Genomic DNA, 21,991 nt, shown 5'->3' on the forward strand with positions numbered 1-21,991 from the left:
CTGAAATCAAAGGAGAATTTCTTGCACGTCAGCATTTGTTGTGACCTCAGTGGTTCCATGATTGATGAAAGATTGCGATCCGTCTCACTTTGGTAACTTTGCCCTCTTGTGTTTTTAGTGGAGCTGGAGTCGGAGCACGCGCAGAGGGTCCCGGGAGCAGAGCAGGGAGGAGTCCCGACCCCCCAGGTCAAGCTGAAAGAGAGGCAGAAGTTCTTCGAGGAAGCCTTCCAGCAGGACATGGAGCAGTACCTGTCCACTGGCTACCTGCAGATCGCTGAGCGGAGAGGTGAGGGGGAGGAGCTGTGAGGTCAGACCGACGGTCCTCGCGGGCGTCATGTTCTTTCATGATATTAAAACAGCTTTATATTGAGTGTTTGTCTGTGGTTTTCTCCGACAGAGGAGGAAGAAAACTGTGGAGGAGGTAAAGTGCAGGTAGTGGTGTGGGTAAATTATTCCAGAGTGAATCCAAAGCCATCCAGCATTCACATGAATTAATTTCCCAGGCCCAGTACTATCGGCTAAAGCCTCCTCGCCGCGACCGCAAGATTGAGCCATAATAGCTTTCTGTGCAGCCGCCACACTCCCGGTGCCTGTCGCTTAACACACAAGTAGAGTCATTACTTTGAGAAATGCCAACATGCCATTTAAATTTACTCTTCCAGAGGGATTGTAATAGAATCCTGCTGTGATTTACTCCACATATTGCTGCCAAAAATCTGCAGTGGCACCCACAGGACGGGCTGAAAGACTGCATGAGATAAACACCAAGGAACAACGTGACGGACTCGACGAGCCGGTGTTTGGAATGTGAATTTTCTTTTCCCTCTGCTTTTACTCATCCATCCTTCTCTTTTAATCCCCTGGAAATGGCTTATTAGGGAAGATTGTGGAGCTGTGGGGAAGGAGGGAGTGCTGGGGGGAAAGGAGAGAGACTTAAGTGTGGGAGAGGGAGAGGCTTATATTTTACTGCCACTCAAATTGGCTTTCTAGTAATGCTGTTCTCAAACAAGGCACGGTGACAAAACCAGCCAGTTTGCAAGTGAGATTATTCGGCTGTATTGACTTGATTATGGACAAAGTTCACTTGTTACACTAACACATTTGTCATTTATAACAGGGGAAAGAAGCAGTTCAACAAATGAAATGAAAAAAAGCGGCAATACTTTTAACATCGACATGCAGGTGACTGAAAAAGAAATCACCAAACCAAACTACTAAAAATCTGTACTCCCAACTATGTGGAATATATTTTACACAATTGAAAGATAACCATTTAAAGAAATCACATGAAAGTGCAAAGTACTCTATGCAACAACTCCTTAAATGATCAGATATTTTTTTTTAATCGTTTGCATTGTCAATCAATTAAATTCGTTTGCCTGAATAAAATATTCATGTTTTATCAACATTTTAGTTATTGTTTTGTGAGCAATGTAGATATAACGCAGGAATCTTTTCCAATAAATCAATAAACTGATTTGCTTCAGGAATGCAAAACTAACGCATGTTAAACGCATTACAGATTATTTTTAATCCAATACCTACACCTCTGGTGACGATTCATTTTGTCATGAAATGAGTCGAACTCTGCTGAGGTCTTTAGTTTTTTGGAGTACAGTGAAACACGCTACAATTACCCATCATGCAGCAGTGAGTCCCTACAGCAGGACGGAAGAAGACGGTTGAAGCAGTGAAAGGAGTGCAGATGACCGAAGCCATCCGGCCATGAAAAACCAGTCTCAGGGGTTTTACACTGCACTCTCTGACACAGACACATGCACACACCGACCATCACACTGCAGGCACAGTCCATCCCAGCAGGAAAACCTTTCAGACAAGGTCACCGTGGGGCTAAAAGAGGAGCATGTTGGAGGCAGCCACATGGAAGTGACGCTCTCATTGCAGTGATTCTTCACAAAGACCTCACCACATGACTGTGTGTGTGCGTGTGTGTGTGTGTGTGTGTGTCTGTACATGTATTCTTATTCACAGGTTGAAAACAGATCTCCTTACGACGTCCATGCTATATTTTCTGAGGCTGGATGGCCGCTGTGTGCCCGTAATTGCACGGCTGACAAGGGAGACATGGGAACACTCAGGAGAGTCTCCATTCCTTTGTGTTCAGGCGCCTCGTTTATTTATTGTGTGTTTAAGCATTTAGAGTGAGTTGATGGTTGATTGAACGGGTGTATATTCAGATGAGTTTACCAAAGTTGAGGCATCTGAAAACGTGTCTCTCTCTTGTGTGATTTTTTCCGTACTTGAGGTGCATTTTGAAGGATGGGTGAGACTTTTGCAGAGTCTCTGTGGGAAATAACCTCCCCCTTCTCTCTCTCTCTCTCTCTCACTCTCTCTTTTCACTCCTTCTTCTGCTCTCCTTCCCTGTGCCGCCCTCCTCTGCTCTCCTCATTTCCTTGAGGTACGGTAGCCAATGGCATCTTCTCTCACTGCTGTGCACCAACCAATCATGTGGCTTCTTCCTATTGTGCTCACGACTCTGCCCCCCCCTCCCACCCCGCCTCACCCCCTCATCACACCGACTGGCTGTTTGTGACGCATGCAGCACATCATGACAGTGAACTCGGGGATTGAACCCCTGCAAGGTGGTGAATCCAGGAGTCCAGTAGCTGCGGTGTAACAGGAGTGACTCTACTGTATGAGGCGGTTTTCACCACACAGAATTAGACTTCATATAGTAGAAGATATGCTTCCATGCAGACTGCTGCAAAGATTATGTATATAGAACTGGAACTACAGTGGATTCCATCCACAAAAGGCCTCCTGATTTTCTCTGTGAGGTGATTTCAAAAAAAATAAAATAAAAATTGATTAAACTCACCTGTTTTTTATGCTTTATGCCCACAATGTTCCACAAAAGTCTCTTCTTTGACTTTGAGAAAGTCATAAACTAACTTGATACAGTGCATCTCATTTATTTTATCTGTTCAATCAACGCTTCACATCGACACATTTCCATCCCGTCGTTAAAAACTTTATGAAGAGTGAGGATGATACTTGAGAAAAAGTTGTTTTTTTTTGTTCACTTAGTTATTCTCAGTCTTGCTTTTCCTTTTCACGTGGAGGCTCCCACAGATGGTAAAACGTGGCTGTCGTAATGTTGTTTTTTGAAGGTTGAAATTCCGTTTGCTTTCCGCACAAGATTACCCATTTCAAACGCCACCCAGCCTGAATGCAATCATTTGCTTCTGCTTTTGTTTTTGGAGCGCTCTCATCCTGGACTCAGTGCCTTGCTGCTGCATTCTGGACGCTGCTGCGCTTCCTCAAGTCTCACTTTCCGCCCCGTGTTGTGTGCAGAGCCGATAGGCAGCATGTCGTCCATGGAGGTGAACGTGGACATGCTGGAGCAGATGGATCTGATGGACATGTCCGACCACGAGGCTCTGGATGTGTTTCTGCACTCTGGGGGAGAGGACAACAGCGCCGCCTCGCCTGTCGCAGGTGCAAAGTCATAGAACGCCTTATGGCGACCTTAACACAAGTTTCCGTCTCGATCGCATGGAGCACTTACGTAAATAGCTTGTTCCAGTTAGCTTCGATATCAGCGAAGCAAATAACGTGTGACTCAGAAGATTGACAAGCACATTTTTCAGACATGAAGCCCCAGCAGCATCTGTCCATGTCTACTTGTTTTGTTGCAGTAAACAGTCTACAGCATGTATCTGACAGCTCCTCTTCATCTGAAAATAATACGATGCAACTTAATCTCAGCGGATTAGATCCACTTGAGCGCGATGTTATCAGCCATCAAAGTCCTTTTCTTGCCTCTTCCAGGTCCAGACGTGGAGTCGTTCACCACAGAAATCAGCCTCCAGGTCCCCACCCAGGCTGAGCTGCGACACAAGCTCTCCTCCCTGTCCTCCACCTGCACTGACTCGGCCAGCCAGGACACAGAGGCTGGCGAGGAGGAGGAAGACGAGGAGGAGGATGAGACTGAGCAGGGGGGTGGAGTGGGAGGCGGCGGAGGCGGCGGTGGAGAGTCGGGGGGAGAAGGAGGAGGAGGAGGAGCAGGAGCAGCGAGGAGGAGAAGGCCCCCTGTGGTAGTGACCCTGGACGAAGAGGAGGTGCACCCGGACACAGCGCTGCTGGACGGGGCGGACCAGGAGGAGCAGACCAGCAAAGACTGTCAGGAGATCAGGCCGAAAGTTTGAGGAGAGCCGGACTGGATTGAAAAAACAAAAAACACACCCACAGCTGCCAAATCAAACCCGGATATACGACAACATTGGCTTTGCTCTTTTATTCCTTTCCAATACAAGAAAACATAGGAAACACTGAGGTTGCACTAACTGCCAAATGACCTTGCCTTAAAAAAAATTACTGATGTGGGTTTTTAACTAATTGAATCTCGTTTAAAAACTGGTTTATGTTCTCTTTAGCACTGGATGGCTTAACATGCACATAAATTAATTCGTTTGATGTTTTTCTTCGATCGTAGAGAGTATCCCAAAGGTCCCGATGCAGATCTTTCTTCGGTTTCTTTTCAGGTCTCAGTCAAAGAGACCAGAGGTTTTGCACTATCTGTATCCGCTAACTACTTATGGCTTGCCGATCAACGTTGGGGCAGTGTTGCATAATGACCGACTGGCGAGAAACGGCCACATATAGGAAGCGCCGCTACTGCTGCCACCACTGATAAAAACAGCAAACCCCTGGGGGAGGGGGGCATCTGGAGGGAAACATTGGAAATTGTTTCGCTAAATTTAAAAGTTGAATTTAGCAGTTGCTTGGGGGAGTGATAAAAGTCAACCCGTACTGAGTTCAGACACTGAAGGTGGAAGGTTATGGCGCGAGAAGAAAGAAAATATACTTCATTAACTCCTTTGGGGAAAGTGTTTTTCTTTGTTTTATACCCGTCGTATTCATAGTAAACTTTAAGTTCACACAGTCGGAGCAGTGGGCTGCCAGTGGTCCTACTGTGTGAACTTCTAAACACAAGATAACTTCTTGGCTGCTAGTTTGAAAAAATTGGACCTTTCATTATTTTTCAACCATGAAGACGTGTTGTGAGCCTGAATCGTGTGGAAATCTGTTTGAGCACAGTGTTTGGATTTAGAGCCAATAGTTCAAACATATATTATGAGCATATTGATGTACGGTATTAATGGACATAAAACTGAAGGAATAAGGTTATTTCCAACTTACCTCTATTAGTATGTACTCGGACAGAGTTTTCAGGTGTACGACTCCGATTCATATCGCGACCCACATGATACGCAGGAGAAAACCGTTTACTTGTTAAAATTTCATAACTTGTCTTTCTCGAACTAAAGCCCTGGTTTCTAAACATCAGTGAATTTACTCCAGAAAAAGTTCAATAAATAGCAAAGACAGCTTGACAAATAATGTGCATGGGCCATCAAGATGATCTTTCCATAGCTTTATCAATGAGTTGATAAACCCACAAAAGCTTTTTCTTTTTATTTAATTTTTTAAAATTTTGCTCTGCAATACTGAAAACTACAAATTTCATTCTCTTGTGCCATTGGCAGACAACCTCGGCAGACACACGACAGAGGGGTGAATAATACCACAGTACTGTACAGCAGACGCACAGTTCAGGTATAACGATAAAGACTCGGCTCTCACACAAACACAAACACAGACACACACACACACAGAGATGGGAGTGTTCCCCCCTTCGCCATTCCTTTGACTCATATTTGGGTGAACTTCCGATTCTGAACAAGGACCAAATCCCTGTCGTGGACTGTGTGCTATGCACTAGATAAAGCCCAGAAGGTTTATCTGTATCCAGACCCTCTTTTGTCAATAATTGTTGTGCAATGTGACAGCATTACTCCTTCCTTTCTTTTCCCTTCAACTCCCGACTTCTTGAAATAAATGTTTCTCTCCCCCCCCCCCCCCCCCTCCATCTTCGTTTAACTTCCATCCGAGCATCTTTAGGAGAACATTAAGATAATGAAACATGGGAAGGATTTAGGGTTGGAGCACCTTAACAGTTCTTGCAGGCTCGTTTTGGATTTCGTCCTCTCCGAGCACTTAACAAATGGAACGCTGACACAGCGAACGGACTGAGAGCAAGAAGAGAAAAAGGTTCTCGGTTTCCTTTGGTTGGAGGATATTTTATTATATGTACAAAACCTATTACAGTTAAATGTTTTAACTGAAAAAGTGAAGCAATACTAGTGCTGTGCTGAAAGTAAATGACTTTCTGAGGCGGAGAGTGGATGTGTTGCTTTGTTGTGAAGAGTTGCTGATGATGCACGACAGCGGCTCCAGTGCACTTTAATTAAGTGGAGAAGAGCTACGGGGGCCAATCTGCACACACACACACACACTGTGGACGAAAAGAGTGAGTTACCTGAACTCCCGTGTCACACCTCATCCTGTTTGTTATTATAAAACCTGGTGATGACGCCCGTCGTTTCACGCCGCAGGGTCTTTGATATTTCAAGGTAATGTTGTCAGTGCATCAATGCACAATTGACAACATTTTGTTCGTTCTGGGGATCCTGGCTGCGAGCTAACTTCGTGTGTGTGTGTGTGTGTGTGTGTGTGTCTGCAGCAGTTTGAGAATCATTTGAAGGGACAGTGGACGATCTCTAAACTCACATTAATGCTGCCGGCGCTCCAGCAGATAAGCGCTGGGAGTCCGAATGTTAATCAGAAGCCTGCACACGCAAAGAGTCACACAAGCAGAGTGGAAAGAAATAACAGTGAATTGTCGGTAAGTTTTTATTAAACCTTAAGTACAAACTGCAAAAGTAAAAAACTGTCAATATAACCAACATGAGACTCTCTTTCTGAATGGAGGGAAAGGCCGAGACACGGCACTAATAAATTAAGTCACCAGAGACCCCACTGTGAGCAAGTAGTTTATACTGTAGAAAATGGAAGAAACAAAGAGAACTGAAGAACAAAAAAAAAAAAAAAAAAATCCCATCAGAATAAAATATATTGTAAGGCCATAAAAACTTGACAACCACTTTTTTTTTTTTTTTTTTTTTTTAAATGTTGAAAACACCCGACTTGGTATTTCATTAAATAGTCCTAAAACAGTTCAGTCTTCTGCAAGGGACAACAACCAACAAACTGGATTATAGGATTTTCCTTGACAGTCACCACTGGCAAGCTCAGTGCAACATGAGTAGCTACTACATTTTTGTTGAATTTTCAGTAATGAAAATGTAAAAACCCATTTTTTTGTGAACATATTTTTTTTTTCCCTTTTCTTTAAAAAAGTAAAGCTAAACAAACAAAACTAGGTTGGGGGGCAGTCATTGGCTACTCAATATCTTCTTTCTTAGTGATATAAGCAGCACTTAAAAAATTTGTTTATACACATTTACCAGAGCAACCCTGTAAGCGTCAAAACTCACATGGATGAAGAAAGGGAAATGTAAGGCTTTTTCTTCATCAAGCACTCGCTTCTGGAACATTTTCTCTCTTCACTATTCCTTCCTTTTCTTTCTTACCTAACCCCAGAAAAAGGCTCAAGTATTTAAAGAAATTTACAGGATTATGTACAAAAAAGGTTGATGTTTGTGTGTTGGACTTTTTCCTCTCTTTAAAAAAAAAAAAAAAAAAAAAAAAAAAATCACTCATAATATATCTGATAATGGGGAAAAAATGCAAAAGTCAAAAAGAGAAAAAAAAAATGAACAAAAAGAAAATAAAAACAAAAAATGGATTTGATATTTCACATTTTACACTCTGACTAGTGGCTCTACTTGGGATAACACATCAGATCAACAAAGTAGAAAAAAAAACCCACAAAATAATAACAATATAATATAATAATTAATGTTTACTGGTACAGATGAAACAAGAGGACTGGAAGAATGGAATGTTAACACGATTGCACATCTAGAACCAGAAAAGCCCGACAGCCTTTCTGCCCTGTGGGGGCGGGGGTGCCCAGCCAGCAGTTAGCCGTTAGCGGGCGCTAAACCCCCCCAGATTTGAAATTTTTGTGTTGTTATACAGTAATTATAACCAACAGCACCAATAAAGAAAAAGTGGATCCCCTCGCTGAGTTTCAGGCACCGTTTTCACTTGCTTGCGAAGAAGAGATCCGTCCATACGACCAGGAAGCCAGGTGAGCGGTGACCTTTGGCAGGTCGAGCAGCTGGAGCTCCGAAACCCCCCCCCCCCCCCCCCCCCCCCTACCCCCACCCCCGCCCACATCCACCAACAAACAGAAACATCTACAATGACAAAGAAAATAATGAAATACACAGAAGACTTCTCACCCAAAAAAAACAAAAAACTAGCAGAAACAAAGCTAAATTTTAAAACTAAAATTTTTTTTTTTTTTTAAAAACGTAGCCGACCAACAGTAAACCAACATCGTCTGTCTTTCAAGTTTTTACCTTGCATCGCCAACCCCCCCCACCCCTTTAAAAAAAATAATCAATGCAGAACTGCATCGAGAACAAACAAAATCAATACAAAAGGACTCTTGCTCGTCCTCAAACCGAGGACAGAGAGAAACTTTGGGTAACTACTTGATGTCATTTCACAAAAAGAAAAAAGCTGGGAGGGAAATAAAAAAGGCCGCTTTTTTCATTCGTCCCATGTTCACAGTCGGGTGATGAGAAGGGATGGGGTTCAGTCTCAGCAGCGACGGGAGGCCAGGAAACAGTGATGCAAGAAAAAGGTAACAGATGAAACCCATTTCACTTAGCGTGGGACGAAGGGCGGAGGTGAAGGGTGACATGGGGCCCGTCCAGTCTTACTGTGAATGTTATACTTAATGCTTCTTTTTTTGCTCGGGGGGGGGGGCTAAAACCATCCAGAATCAAAACAAATTCTTCTTTCACACTAGTGCAAAAAAGAGGTTTTTACTTTTTTTTTTTTTTTCTAAATAAGCCTGTCATACTAAAGGAGCGGTGGGGGAATATTTTTGAAGGTGAGGGTGGGGTTGGGGGTTTGCTGAGGTCAGGTGAGGACATCTTCAAAGCTCATAAACAATCAGTGAGGGAGGTGGCGGATGACAGATTGATAGTGATCCAAAGTGAAAAACGCAAAAAGCTGAAAGGGTGTAGTGGGGCGGGACCCGGGGGCGGAGTCCCCTCCTCAGGACACGGCCGCCGACTTGGGTATGTGGCTGGATGGCAGACGGGGCAGGGACACCTCCACCGAGGGGCGCTTCCTTTGGCCTCGCTTCGCTGGCGATGCTTTAGAGCCGGGGCTTAAACCATGGCAGGGATCCCCCCCACCGCCACCGCCACCGCCACCTCCCCCTCCACCTCCACCTCCTACCCCTCCACTGACGACGACTCCTCCACCACCTCCATTCTTTAGCAGGGCCCGTCCACACACCTGGTTCACCAGACTGTTGATTTGCTCCTGTTTGGGAAAGAAAAGTATTCTGTGACTTTCAAGAAATGAGCTTGAATCTGTTTATTATAGAATTGAAATATTACAAGTTTGATTCTGGCTGCTGGGGAGTATAAAGACTATGTGAGGTTTGAAGTAACTACATCCAGCAGATTGGCTCAATAAAAGATTATTCCAAGAAAATGTATTAAAACCTATAGATCTTCAACATACCTCACCATTTCAGAAATATAGAAAACCTCAAATCTAATCGAAAGCAGAGAAATAGAGCTTTTTGTCATTATGATGGTTCCCAGGACTTCCACAGAACAACAACGTAATCAGACAATATCCAGAAATGTGCTGCACATTTGTAACACAAGCCTCTCCATCCTGTCAAACACACAATATTGAAGAAGTGTTGCAACAGGGACCGAATCCCTCATTCACTGACAACTCTGCAGCTATAAAACCCCCATTAAATCCAAGCAGCTTGAATATGATCATGTTCATAAAAGTACATTGAACTCCTGAGTGTTCCAGCAGAAACTGGATTTTAATAGAAGGTGTGGAAAATGAAGCCGGCTGACGAATGTTTTCAAACACCATTACAAACTGAGTCATGGTGGATCAGCTGGAGTTCACCTATCGGATGTCGCCCTCTGGTGAACGCAGGAAGAACTGCAGCGCTGCGCAGTAGAAACTCACCTCATCATATCGATACATCATCTTCAGGCCTCTGCAGGACTTGTGCTTCTCCACGTAGCGCAGCGCACACTCCAGACAGAAGACCACGTTGTCAGTCTCCTGAACCACCTGCAGAGACAAACAGAAAGAACAGGGTTACCGTGGAAACCAGGTTGCGCTCAGGAAGTACGAACCCAGACACCACTCCTACTCTGTCCGGCCTGTGGTGAATTGTAAGTGAAAGCGTGCACAAATTCAAATTTTACACCTCAATAAAAATTTTGTTTCATCATTTGGTTTTCGACTCTTTGAAAATAGTGCTCCACAAAACATCAAAAATGCAGTATCATCACAAAATGGGGAATCATTTCATAAAGCAAGCATAATCAGCATTTATAGTGAATTAATTTGTTAATTTGCAGCAAACCTGCAAAATAAAGATGTTTGTTTCTATTGATAAACATATGACAAACTTTTTCCAGTGAATTGAAATAAACCGAAATGTGAATAAACCCTGTCTGTACGGATTGTATGTAAGCCGCCATGTCAGAATAAGAGCTGTTAGTTGAAACAGATAAGTTTCTTTTTTTAATAGAAAAACTTTGCTGGCTTGTGGTTTTTGGAGACCGGGGCAGAAATCCCTCACCATTTGCATAACAGTGTGACAAATCATCATTGCCACAGTCAGTTAAACTGCTGCGGCCTGTGCACCCACCATGGACAGGTAGCAGAGATGCTGACAGATTTGGCAGCGTCTCTCGGAGGACTCCAGTGCCAGCCATTTGCCGCGGGGCTTCTTGCGGCTCTCGCTGGGCCCCAGGCTGCCGTCATGCGTGCCATAGCGGGCGGAGGAGAGCAAACCTGCCTTGTAAAGTTCCTGACGTTGGCGCATCTCTATGTTCCTGTTGGATAAAGACATTGGGCACTGTAAGTACGAGCCACAGGCATAATAGACTACAATGGATGCTTGTTGTCGGTTTGAAATGGAGGACAATTGCTTTGCATTAAAAACATATCCGTAGTCTTGGCATTGAATCATTAGTAATATATCTTGGTAAGTAGCGAGGCAGATTGTTGTGTTTCAGTGTGTACGGGTGCACTGCAGCGTCGTGCCTGAGGTCTTTGAGAAGGGCGGAGATGGTGGTGAGCAGAAGGCCGTTGTCCCTCTTGGACTCAGCTGTGGCGATTTGATACAGTAGCTTCTCCATGGAGAAGGGTTTGGCTATGCAACGACATTTCAGGTCCTGTGGAGGGGGGGGGGGGGAGAAAAAGAAACACCAAGGATTCAATCATTTGTGTAAAACTGTTTTCACGTGATTGACTGTGACATGTAGAGAAGAACTGAAGACTCAAGATTCATTGTACTTCATTCTAATTCAGGAATAGAGATGTTTGCTGTTTGGAAGGAAAGATTTGAAGCTCTGTACCGCAATGCATGAAAGGCATCGTATGAATGTCATATTACCCTCGAGGGCAATCTTGATGTGGGCAACAATACAGTAATAGTGCTAAAGGTACGTGCTGCTACATTACCATCTGTTCTATTATAGCTGTATTAAGGCAGAATGGTTTAATCATGACCACAAAAATATCTCAATACACAATCTAAAGAGGACTCGCCCCTACAATAGCTCCCCAAAGTTTAATATACTGAATAACTCCATTTCCTTATTCAGTCAATATGACAAGAGTCAGAGTGTTAACGGTTGCAGCTCACAGCAGATGTGAATAGAAATAAAACAAACAAGCCACATAAGGAACTTGTCAATAATAGATCTGCACGGACAGAGTTTCGGTAGGGACAGAAATGCGGACCTTTGCGGCCTGGTATCCAAGGTTCATCCAGTGTGGCGTGGCAAAGTGCACCGTCTCTGACACGCTGTAGCCACAGCACACTTTAGAGACAAAGGCACCGGGGAAGCAGACCACAAACTGACCACTCCGCTGGACTGTACGGTAAACCCTGATGCCTTCGCGGCACAGCACCTCTGGAGAGATCTGGAAGATGAAGAGAAGAAAAGAAAACACCCTCAGTTTCTTTCATTGTACGTTTTTGGCAAAGATGTGGCTCTTCAACATGTTAAGACTGAGGAAAGACATTGTGTATTTGCATGTTTGAAACTGAATGGGTTTGGGTTTGAAAAGGACTTCTTTTGTTTGTGTGTTCTGCCCGTGCATGTGTGGTTTTTCAATTTCCTCCCCCATTCAAAAACGTGCATTTTCAGGTAAATGGTGACTAATTTGTAAGCTGGGATTGTATAAATTGGTACACAAGATGGATGAATATGTGAATATGTGTACAGTCAGTGCATCTTAAGAAAAATTTAAAACTTTAAAATCATTGTATCCTGAACAATTTATGGCAAATGAAGACAAATTGATCTTTGACGGTGACAAACAGCCACACACACACACACACACACACACACACACACACACACACACACACACACACACACACACACACACACACACACACACACACACACACACACACACACACACACACACACACACACACACACACACACACACACACACACACACACACACACACACACACACACACACACACACACACACACACACACACACACACACACACACACACACACACACACACACACACACACACACACACACACACACACACACACACACACACACACACACACACACACACACACACACACACACACACACACACACACACACACACACACACACACACACACACACACACACACACACACACACACACACACACACACACACACACACACACACACACCATGATATTCTTCTCCAGCATTTCTAGTCCTGGGGTGCCATTGGCCTGAAGCAGTGTATGGACCACCTTGTCCAGCTTCACCTTCTCCTCAGCAGGGATAGAATACCTGGGAGAAAAACCGTATAAATGACCACAACAGCAAGTAGAAACAGCTTCAAACGGTCCATTGATGGTCGAGTTCACCAACTGTATACGATGTATTTTAGACTTCAGTTCAAACTTACCAAATGCAATCAGCACCAGTGTGTAAGTAATCAATATATGGAAGGCGATTTTGGTCTCGAGACCAGCATGAGGTAGAAAAGACCATGCCAATATTTAGCCAGGGAATGGTCACCCCTGCAAAGACAGGAGGGTTCAAGAACATGAAGAAGTGCAGGTTATGCAGCAAAAACGAATGCATGCGGTCAGATCTATGAGTCACAGCTAATAAGCAAATGTTAATCATTATTTTGCTGCTGGAAATATCCTCACCAGGCACAGCACCCAAATGTCTTAGTATGGATCCAGAGTTATTCGGGAGGACAGTGAGGTTCCATCCATGTCTGTGACGTGAAGAGACAAGAGACACGTGTGAACACCAGCAGGAGATCGTTCACTTTCACTCCGAGCCTCACAACAGAGTTCAGGTAGTCAGGTATAGTTGGCAGAATATCTTCTCCCTCTGAAGGGGAATATGTTGTACTCACTTTGAAAATGGCTCTGACTTTCCTGTGGGGAAACCACTGCCATGTGTACTGGTGTCCACTTTCCCACAATGCACTGCCACGTGGCTGTCTCTCTGCTCAACAATCCTCCAGTACTCTTGCTGCGAGAGGGGAGGGAAAAAAAAAGAAAAAGAAAATGAGGGAAAGAATGCATAAAACATGGAGCAGGTTTCAGGTGTGCCACAGAAACTATTATATCCACCGCTCACAGAAGCTGAGGAGAAACTTTTTCCCTGATTATAAAACGCTCTGGTTTTAGGCGACGCCATATAGATCTACGATAGAGAATGTCGTTTACTTTCAGTATCTACGCTGCACTTTTCTTTCAACACAAAGTGCTTCACACAAAACTAAAATAATAACGTCTGCGTGCTGACCTCGACCTCTGCAGCTCCCGGCTCCTTGTTAAAGCACATGGTCATGGTGTTCCGGGCTATCCTGAAGAAGTTGGTCAGAGACACAGATTTCCCCTGTGAAGAAGAAACATTGAAGATGATGATGGGAGAAAGCAGACTCTAAACATTTACAGCGTTTGATCTCGGGAGAGCAAGTTCAGGGGAAAAAGTGAAAGAAAAACACCACAGACATCGATAACCTCTCCTGGTTCTCACCACATGTTTGCATGAGTCAAAAGGTCAAAGGAAAAAGCCTTTTGGAAAGCAATCCTGAATGCATGTTCACAGACCAATATATGAACTGTACACTTGTGTCTTTGCTCGTCTTCACCTCTGAGGACAAGACATATTTTTTCCACTGGACTTGACCCTCTCTCTCCTGCCACAGAGATCGTTGAAGGTGACCATAAATCTGCCAGCTCACGGCCTGAAGATGTACAGACTCTCCTGAAAGATGACCTCGTCAAGTGCCTCTCTTCACAGTGTCTTTACCCCCTTCTTTAGGTGTCCAGATTTCTCAGAAAACTGCTTGAGCAAAAGTCTTTACTATTACATTAGCGACAGGCTTATAAAAATGTGGTTAAATTCTATAATAAGCCACTAGAACGATAACATTGTACGCAGTGACAAGGCTTTCTTTTTCTCCAGTCAGTAGCAGCCTTTTTCCAAGCTTTTCCTAACATAATGAGAGTTAATTACACCCTTGACATGCACTTTGTTCTCTTGATAGAAGCAGTGAAACTTAACCTTCTCTTGGGGGGCACTTGTGATGAAAAATGCATACAAATCTGAGCTGTGCAGCAAAGTGATGAGTCATATTTTGACAGGCCTGCCCCGTCAGGCTGGTGACAGCCATTCACATGTCGCTGCACTCAATGGCACCTCTATACCTCCGAGGTCTGCGAAACTGTGCTGGGTCAAGTCTGCTGACAATGTCTCGGTTCTTCAGAGGGAGGTCATACAGCAGGATTTAGTTACCAAAGGAACTGGGAGGGGGAAAAAAATATTTAATGAGATCCAGATTGGAGAAGGGTGGAGTGATGTGGAGTGTGAGAACGTGCTGAGACCGACAGAACGTTACTCGGTGCAAAGAAACTGTTACTGCATCGCCTCATCAGGATACTGTGGCTTACTGCATGCAGAGAGACTAAGATGTTTGTACATACGGTATATGTATGATGGAAGGACATTAGGTTGGCAGAGAGTTTGGTGAGAGGGATTCATTGCTTCTTTCAGGAGGGGCCAGCACAAGGACTGGAGGTTTGGGGAATGGTTAGAGGCAAGGACATCGGCTGAAGGAGAGAGAGCATGGGGAGAGGGCTAGATTAAAAGAGCTGGTGGTGGGAGCCATTGTAGGCGGGGTTTTGGGGCAGGGAGAGAGGAAGGGCTTTTTTTTTTTTTTTTTTTTTGGTTGGGAGGGTGAGAGGGGGACGAATTCTCTCTGACCTACATTTTAGCCACCCAGAATCAGCAGAGCTGCCAGCACGCCGAGGAGGTGAAAACACACCTCATGTGTGGGTGCATGCATGCAAACTACAGACAAGGCTACGCAGAGAAAACCTCACCACACACGCAGCTGCACCAAAATACTACAAAAACACCACGAAGGGAACGGTGTTGTCCCTCACTGTCAAGCAAGTCTTCACTGGAGCCTAACTTCCACCCGAGACCTTCGGTTCCAGGTGTGTCCACCGTTCCAGATCACCTCGAAGTACCGTGGGTATTATTTAAGTCAAGCTGACGATGTAGCAAAAGGCAATGACTGTTAACTCCCCACACCTCCAATCCAGTTGGGGCAGAAGGGGATAGGAAAAAAATTCCATAAAAGTGACAGAGATGCAGTAAACATGGAGCAGGCTGATTTGGAATGGTTCTTGCTCATGCATAATTGAATTGTAAAAGGGTTAACTGGGGCAAATCTGGAAAGATTATGAATCTTAGAGGCAAGACAGATCCAAAACACCAGAAATTCTCTCGTCAAGATGCTCAAGACAGTGAATACTGGTAGTGGAGATTTTCAAGTATGGCAAGTAGTCATTCAATCAGAGTTGTTCAGCACAGCGGATACCAATTTAAAAATTTCAAAACCTGTCAAAAGTAAAACCCCGTCAACCAAGAGTATAAAATAAATTACCCCAGAACTAGACTCTGTGTCCCGTGACAATTCCTCATACTTGAAGAAAATTACTGCAGCCGAAATGCAGCTTTCGTCGCATTTATACTCGGCACCGCGATCGACCTGCAACCCTCAGAAAAGCAAACAAATGCCACCGAACAGCATCAGAATGTCACCAAGATCATAAAGGTAGAATTTCAATGATGCCCTATGTTTGCGGGTAACACAGTCTTCTGCAGTAAAATCCAGTGGAAAATTTGTTGTAACAACTTCCACCAGAAAGGGGAGGGGAGGGGTGCGTGTATGGAGTGCTATCAAAATTTAGAGGTGCTGTTCACGCCTTGTGCAGATTTGTTTCAGATAGTAGTGTCACGGCAGATGCTTGACTGAGCAGCAAAAAAATTAAAAAATCTCTTTGTGGGTGTGACAAAATGTGTAATCACACCTTAACAACAAAATGAGCACATCAATTTTATTTGATGGACTTCACCTCAGCTAAAAAACAGAAAAGTAATGAACAAAACCCAACTGTATACGTTATATTTACTGTGTAATAAGTTTTATTTATGAGTAGAAAAATGAAAGCTTAAAATAACAGCCATGGTTATAACTCAGTAGACAGACCCGTAAGGAAGATACAGCCACACATCCTCAGATGTCCCATGAATGCTGCCGATGCAAAAACTAGCTGATCGTAAACTGCCGTGACCCACTGTTGGTTCCTTAAATAGTAGTTCTTAAGTTGTTACCAGCACCTTAATGACTTAAGAGCACGAGGAATGTAAGAACAGCAAACAAAACAATGAAAAGCAAAATACACTTACGTGCCTCTTGTCTGAATGCATCAAATGAGTTTCATAAACAGCAAAAGTCTTCTCCATTCTCACCTTGTAAATACATTTGTGCTGGTCACCGAGAACGCTCCTGTCCTCCTCCTCCTGCTGCTGCTCCTGCCCATGCTGCCTGTCCTCTTTGCCTTGTTTTTCCTGAGCGAAGAGCCGGCGCCGGCCTGCTTTGACCTGCGCCTCCAGCTCCTTCAGATGGTGATAAACTCCATTGTTCCGGTGGTGTCCCGTGGCTCCTCCCACTATCCCACCTACCAGCCCGTTTTTGGGCTCATAGCGTGGCAGCAAGAGCGCACTGGGTGCCGAGGAGTCCGACAGACCCTCCAGAGGGCCCCGGCGGGACTCCATGCTCTTTTTCTCCTGAAGCACCTCGGTCTGCAGTCGGAGGCGCTCCTCGGCACTGAGCGAGTCATACGAGAGGATATACTGGAGGTAGGCCTCCTGCAGCTTGGCCAGCCGGTCCTGCGCTGACTTGGGGATGCGCAAAAGGTCAGCGAGCTTGGTCCACTTCTTCAGGTCCATCACCTGCTGCATGCCTCCCATGTCATTGATGAGCTGAAAAAAACGTGACAGGTCCACTTCGCAGCCACCTGCAAAAAGTACAAATACAAAGAGACAACACTTAAATAAAATCGCCCAGAAGACCGCAGAACCCATCTGAGTTAAGCCAAGAAGGCAGCCATCTTGAACCATCTGCTCCTTTGGCTAAACTCGCCATTCTCCAGCCCAGTTCATTTTATTTGAAACGGCCAATTCACCTCTCGAAAATGATCTGAACCATCATTGTGCCAAACAGGGACACAAATGACTGTTAACGTGCAACTGATCTGCTGGGGACTGTAAAGGAAGTCATTTGGAACTGTGGCATCCTGGCTGGCTGAAGGCGCTCCGCTGCGGATCGGCGGCTGCCAAGTCTCTCTGGCTAACAGCCGCATACCAACGGTGCTCACAGCGAGCTAATCTGTGAGCAGCTGCATAGAAAAGCAACACATACTGCACAGCGAGCGCACCAAACCAATTGGTGTAAAATTATAACATTTCATAAACCACCAACTGTGTGTGTGTGTGTGTGTGTGTGTGTGTGCGTGTGTGTGCGTGTGTGTGTGTGTGTGTGCGTAAGTGAAACAGCATGTAAAGGAAACTCGACAGAGATTCTGTCTGAGCGGGGACTTGTTGTAAGACTCATAAAAGGCTGATGTCATTGTGAGAAATGGAAGGTGACAGGGCAATCGGCGAGAAATATTGTTTTTGTTGGACGTCTCACTCCTCTCCGAGTTGTTTCACATTGTTACTGTCATCTATAAATGGGAAGATAAAATCGGGTGAAAAGCCACTAAAGCTTTCAAAGCACCGCTGATACCAATGGAAACAGCAGTGTTTGTGATACTTACGAACCCGACTGCTTCCTTTCATAACTTTACAGCCATGAAAAAGTGACAGAGCACATTTAAACTGAGGGATAATCAGAATACAGCTTGTTTTGTAATTTGCATGCATTATCTTCTTTTGATGGACTGTGAGGAATAAACCCAAAGTCTATAAGAATGAAAGAGAAAACCTCAAGTAGCATTTTCAGTGTGTGTGGGCTTGATTCACTCCCGCGAGCTCAATTTTACAGCCTCTTGTAGTGCTGAATCAATGCAAGCAATTTTGTAATTTCAGAAGTCATAATCATTACAATCAAAAATTTTAAGAATGATTTAAACATTTTCGGTTTTGGTTGTATGAATAATTGACAAAACAATAGCCTTTTCAAGGATAATCAATGTTTTAAAGACGTATCTGTATGCGTCTGCCCATTTGTCTCACTTACCAATGACAGGCGGCTCGTCCATGGTAATGCCCTGAGATTTAAGGTGCTTGCGGATGCAAGCCAGCCGCTGCACGTTGGGGCCCCAGCGCCGGCCCAGCATGTGGACCCTCTGAACCTGTGTAACAAAACGCATCTCCTCACTCAGCTTGCACTCCGGCCGCCAGTCTGTTGGCGGCATCACTCGGCACATGCCAGCCACCTCGGCCTGTTCCCTCACAGCATCCAAGTACACCAGGGGGTCCTGGAACTCCCTCGGAGCTGGCCGGAAGGCGGGGGCTTCACCCAGCGCTGCCCAGCCCTCTGGCTTGCTCCGCTGGCGCTCCCACTCCTTCTCCTGCTCACGTTCCTTCTGGCGCGTCATCTCTTTCTCACGCTCCCACTCTTTGTCGCGGTCAGCGGGCCGCAGTGCTGCTGGTTTAAGCTGTCCAGGGCTGTTGGTAGCGGCGGGGGGAGAGTAGGTGGAGGACACAGAGGTTTGTTGGGGGTCTGAGGTAGTGCTGGCACGGCTTGGGTTGGGTGAGTGATTCGGGCCTAATGAGGGCGAGGAGGAGGAGGAGCAGGAGGAGGAGGAAGAGGAGCTGCGACTGTGAGACCTGCTCTGCTGCTGCTGTGCTTGTCTTATCAACATCAGCTTGCCCGCCGATGCCCGCTTAGGTCGCTGGTTCACCGGCTCCGCATTGGCTGCTGGTGTAGAAGGAGGCGGGGTTTGCTGGGGAGGGGGGGTTGAAGGTGGGCGAGGGGTAACAGGTTGAGTGTGTTTCGGAGGAGGGGGGGTTTCTGATTCATGTCCATTAGAAAGCGGAGTGGTGGCGGTGCTGTTCTGCGTGGTGGCTTTCTCTTGATTGGACACCTTCTTGCTGCTGCTGCGCGTCTCCAGAGGAGCCGGCTGAATCTTGGCCTTCTTGGCCTCGGTGCCAGTCGTTTTGGCTTTCTGCTCAACAACTCCCGTCCCCACCGAATTAAGCACCACTTCCAGACGCCGTTTGGAATTGCGCAGTCCTTCTCGACCGGGACATTCCACCTGGGCCTGCTGGCACTGCCTCTGCCCGTCCTCCTTGGCCAGGGTGTTGTGCCGCTGCCCGTTTAGCCTGCCGTTGAGTCGGGCGCCGGCAGCCACATTGTGAAGCCCGTTGGATAGTAGCACCTGTTTGCGTGTTTTTGCATTGCTGTGGTGGGCTGGTGCCGCTGCTTTTCCTGAGTTGGCCAGCCCATTGCTGGCTGCTGGCTGGCTGTGCTGATTGTGATTGTTCGCTGACGATGTTGCCGAGGCGGCGCTGTTGTGTTTGTTGCTGCTGCTGAGTTTGGTTTTCTTGCCCAGTTCTTTCTGTTTGGCTTTGGTGTAGGTGACGTGGCCCTTGGACACGGTGGCTGTGTACTTCTTCACAGTTTTGGACGGCAGTCGGAAGTCGCGGCTCTTTTTGGCACCACTGGCAGCTTGTGCCGAGCCGGCTCGCGTCAGCCCGTTCACTTTAGAGACCTAGAATTCAAAAAACGAGAGGGCGAGATAAGACAAACTTATCTTGACACTGTAGTACGATCTTTATAAACAGGAATCTGGGTAAAGTTGAAAATAGTAACAAAATGCTACAATTGCCCTACAGTACTCATATAATCATCAGAAAGTATAATAAAACACACAGATCCACAGATACGCACACGCACTCCACAATGAAGAGGCTGAACGTTCAGATTCTCGCTGTGCAGAAGAATACTTGGCTGGCCAAACCAAAGCTATTTGTGGAAACCTATGCTATTCATTAAGGAACCAATCAAAGATCACGATTACTATACTTTCAAACGCAGCACAATTTTGTAAACTGGAGTTTAAACTGCTGTCAACACAATGGCTGAGATCTGGAAAAGGATATGTGCAAACCAAAACCAAAACCGCTACATCAGGAGGTAAACATGTCAGAATGGCAAGAGAGAAAAAAAAAAGAGAGAAGACATGAAATAGAAAGCAGGGAGAGCTCCATGGTTTCTGCTAGCAGATGGCTGGACAGTATGAGGTAGGAGGTGGGGTCACTGAAATGGAATAAATCCTATCCGGGCCTATAAAAATAGGCTTTTATTTGCCGTGGGTTTCCTCCAGGGTTCTAATTCAATTTCGGCGCTACAAAAAGGTCTTGCATGTGAGCATGCAACAAAGTGAGACAGAGAAACAAAGCAAGTGAGTTTGCACGTGCACGTGTACGTCTGAGACACCCGGCTGTATATCTGAGGTTTGGTATTTAATTCCACCGCTGCTAGCGGGATACAGCTGTGAGAGGAAATGCACGCGTCTGCTTCCTCATTTCAAAGGGCTTCACAGTCAGAACGTATTAACATACAGTGTGTACATTTGCCTGTTCGTGCGACTGTGTTACAGTCTGCCTTTTACTCCTGTGCCCACAGTTTCCTCACTTTCACCCTTTTCTCTCTCTATCAGATCATTTTCTGCATCTCTTTTCTCCCATGTAGACGTACCCTGCATGCATTTCTAAGAATATCCATTTCACTGTCTTCATCCTGGTCTCTGGGTTATTTTCACGGCCCACTTTCACTCCTGCCAGGAGCTTCTTCTCTACCTCCAGTCCTTCGCCTACATCCTTTGCATGGATTGAGAGAATGCTGTATCTCTAGATAAATGAGCTAAGTGAAAGACGCTGTTAAGCTCCGGAATTGTTTTCCAAATCTAAATGAACTGGGTTGGAGGCCATGTTACTATAGTTTTTTCTATATTTCATTTTAAAATCATTTTCAAACAAAAACGAAAACCTTTTAGGAATAGAAGTTTCTAGAACTTTCATGTAACTTTTTTTTTAACCTAAATATAACTAAAATATATCTATGCTTAATTGTCCTCTATCCGTGATATCTGCATGTCCTTCTGAACCACAGAAACAAGAAAGGAGGGAGGAGAAGATGGAGTTATCAATCACAGCCAGGGCGCCACAGGAGGGAGGTGACAGCCGGCCCATTGACAGGTTTGCCTTTGAAGAGCTCTTGTGTCACACTTAGCATGCGTGTGTGTGTGTGTGTGTGTGTGTGTGTGTGTGTGTGTGTGTGTGTGTGTGTGTGTGTGTGTGTGTGTGTGTGTGTGTGTGTGTGTGTGTGTGTGCGCGCGCATGTATTGTATTGTGTTTGTCTCAGGTGGCAGGGGGCCGACACAAAGACCAGACCATTAAAAGATAAGGGGGGGGGGACTGAAACCTAACCCTGCCTCCGTCAATCACTCCCCACAACACACATACACCCCCTGACAATGGTGACAAGGAGGACAGAAGGGGCAGTTGCAAAAGACTGGGGAGAGGAGAGGAGAGGAGAGGAGAGAGGGGTGGAAAGAAACCGGGCA

At 45.4% G+C, this 21,991-nt stretch overlaps 2 protein-coding genes across 2 annotated transcripts in view; one reads left to right on the top strand and one right to left on the bottom strand.

The window, feature by feature from the left end:
• Window positions 1–6,202, top strand: part of dtnbp1b (dystrobrevin binding protein 1b) — a 29,137-nt gene extending 22,935 nt beyond the window's left edge. Inside the window, exons 2-4 of the mRNA XM_080484775.1 lie at window positions 119–286; window positions 3,316–3,459; window positions 3,793–6,202. Coding sequence (XP_080340901.1) covers window positions 119–286; window positions 3,316–3,459; window positions 3,793–4,169 — 689 coding nt within the window. The 3' untranslated portion in view covers window positions 4,170–6,202. The remainder of the gene's footprint in view (window positions 1–118; window positions 287–3,315; window positions 3,460–3,792) is intronic.
• A 2,098-nt stretch (window positions 6,203–8,300) lies between these two features.
• The window catches only part of jarid2b (jumonji and AT-rich interaction domain containing 2b), a 101,577-nt gene continuing 87,886 nt past the window's right edge, over window positions 8,301–21,991 (bottom strand). The window contains exons 7-18 of the mRNA XM_080484774.1: window positions 18,658–20,134; window positions 16,887–17,434; window positions 13,866–13,958; window positions 13,471–13,589; window positions 13,256–13,326; window positions 13,006–13,120; window positions 12,782–12,887; window positions 11,806–11,988; window positions 11,104–11,234; window positions 10,706–10,892; window positions 10,012–10,119; window positions 8,301–9,333 (exon numbers count right to left, since the gene is read on the bottom strand). Of these exons, the coding sequence (XP_080340900.1) occupies window positions 9,061–9,333; window positions 10,012–10,119; window positions 10,706–10,892; window positions 11,104–11,234; window positions 11,806–11,988; window positions 12,782–12,887; window positions 13,006–13,120; window positions 13,256–13,326; window positions 13,471–13,589; window positions 13,866–13,958; window positions 16,887–17,434; window positions 18,658–20,134 (3,411 nt within the window). The 3' untranslated portion in view covers window positions 8,301–9,060. The remainder of the gene's footprint in view (window positions 9,334–10,011; window positions 10,120–10,705; window positions 10,893–11,103; window positions 11,235–11,805; window positions 11,989–12,781; window positions 12,888–13,005; window positions 13,121–13,255; window positions 13,327–13,470; window positions 13,590–13,865; window positions 13,959–16,886; window positions 17,435–18,657; window positions 20,135–21,991) is intronic.

The sequence above is a fragment of the Lipophrys pholis genome, assembly GCF_963383615.2.
Source record: "Lipophrys pholis genome assembly, chromosome: 17".
NCBI classification, from domain to species: Eukaryota; Metazoa; Chordata; class Actinopteri; order Blenniiformes; family Blenniidae; genus Lipophrys; species Lipophrys pholis.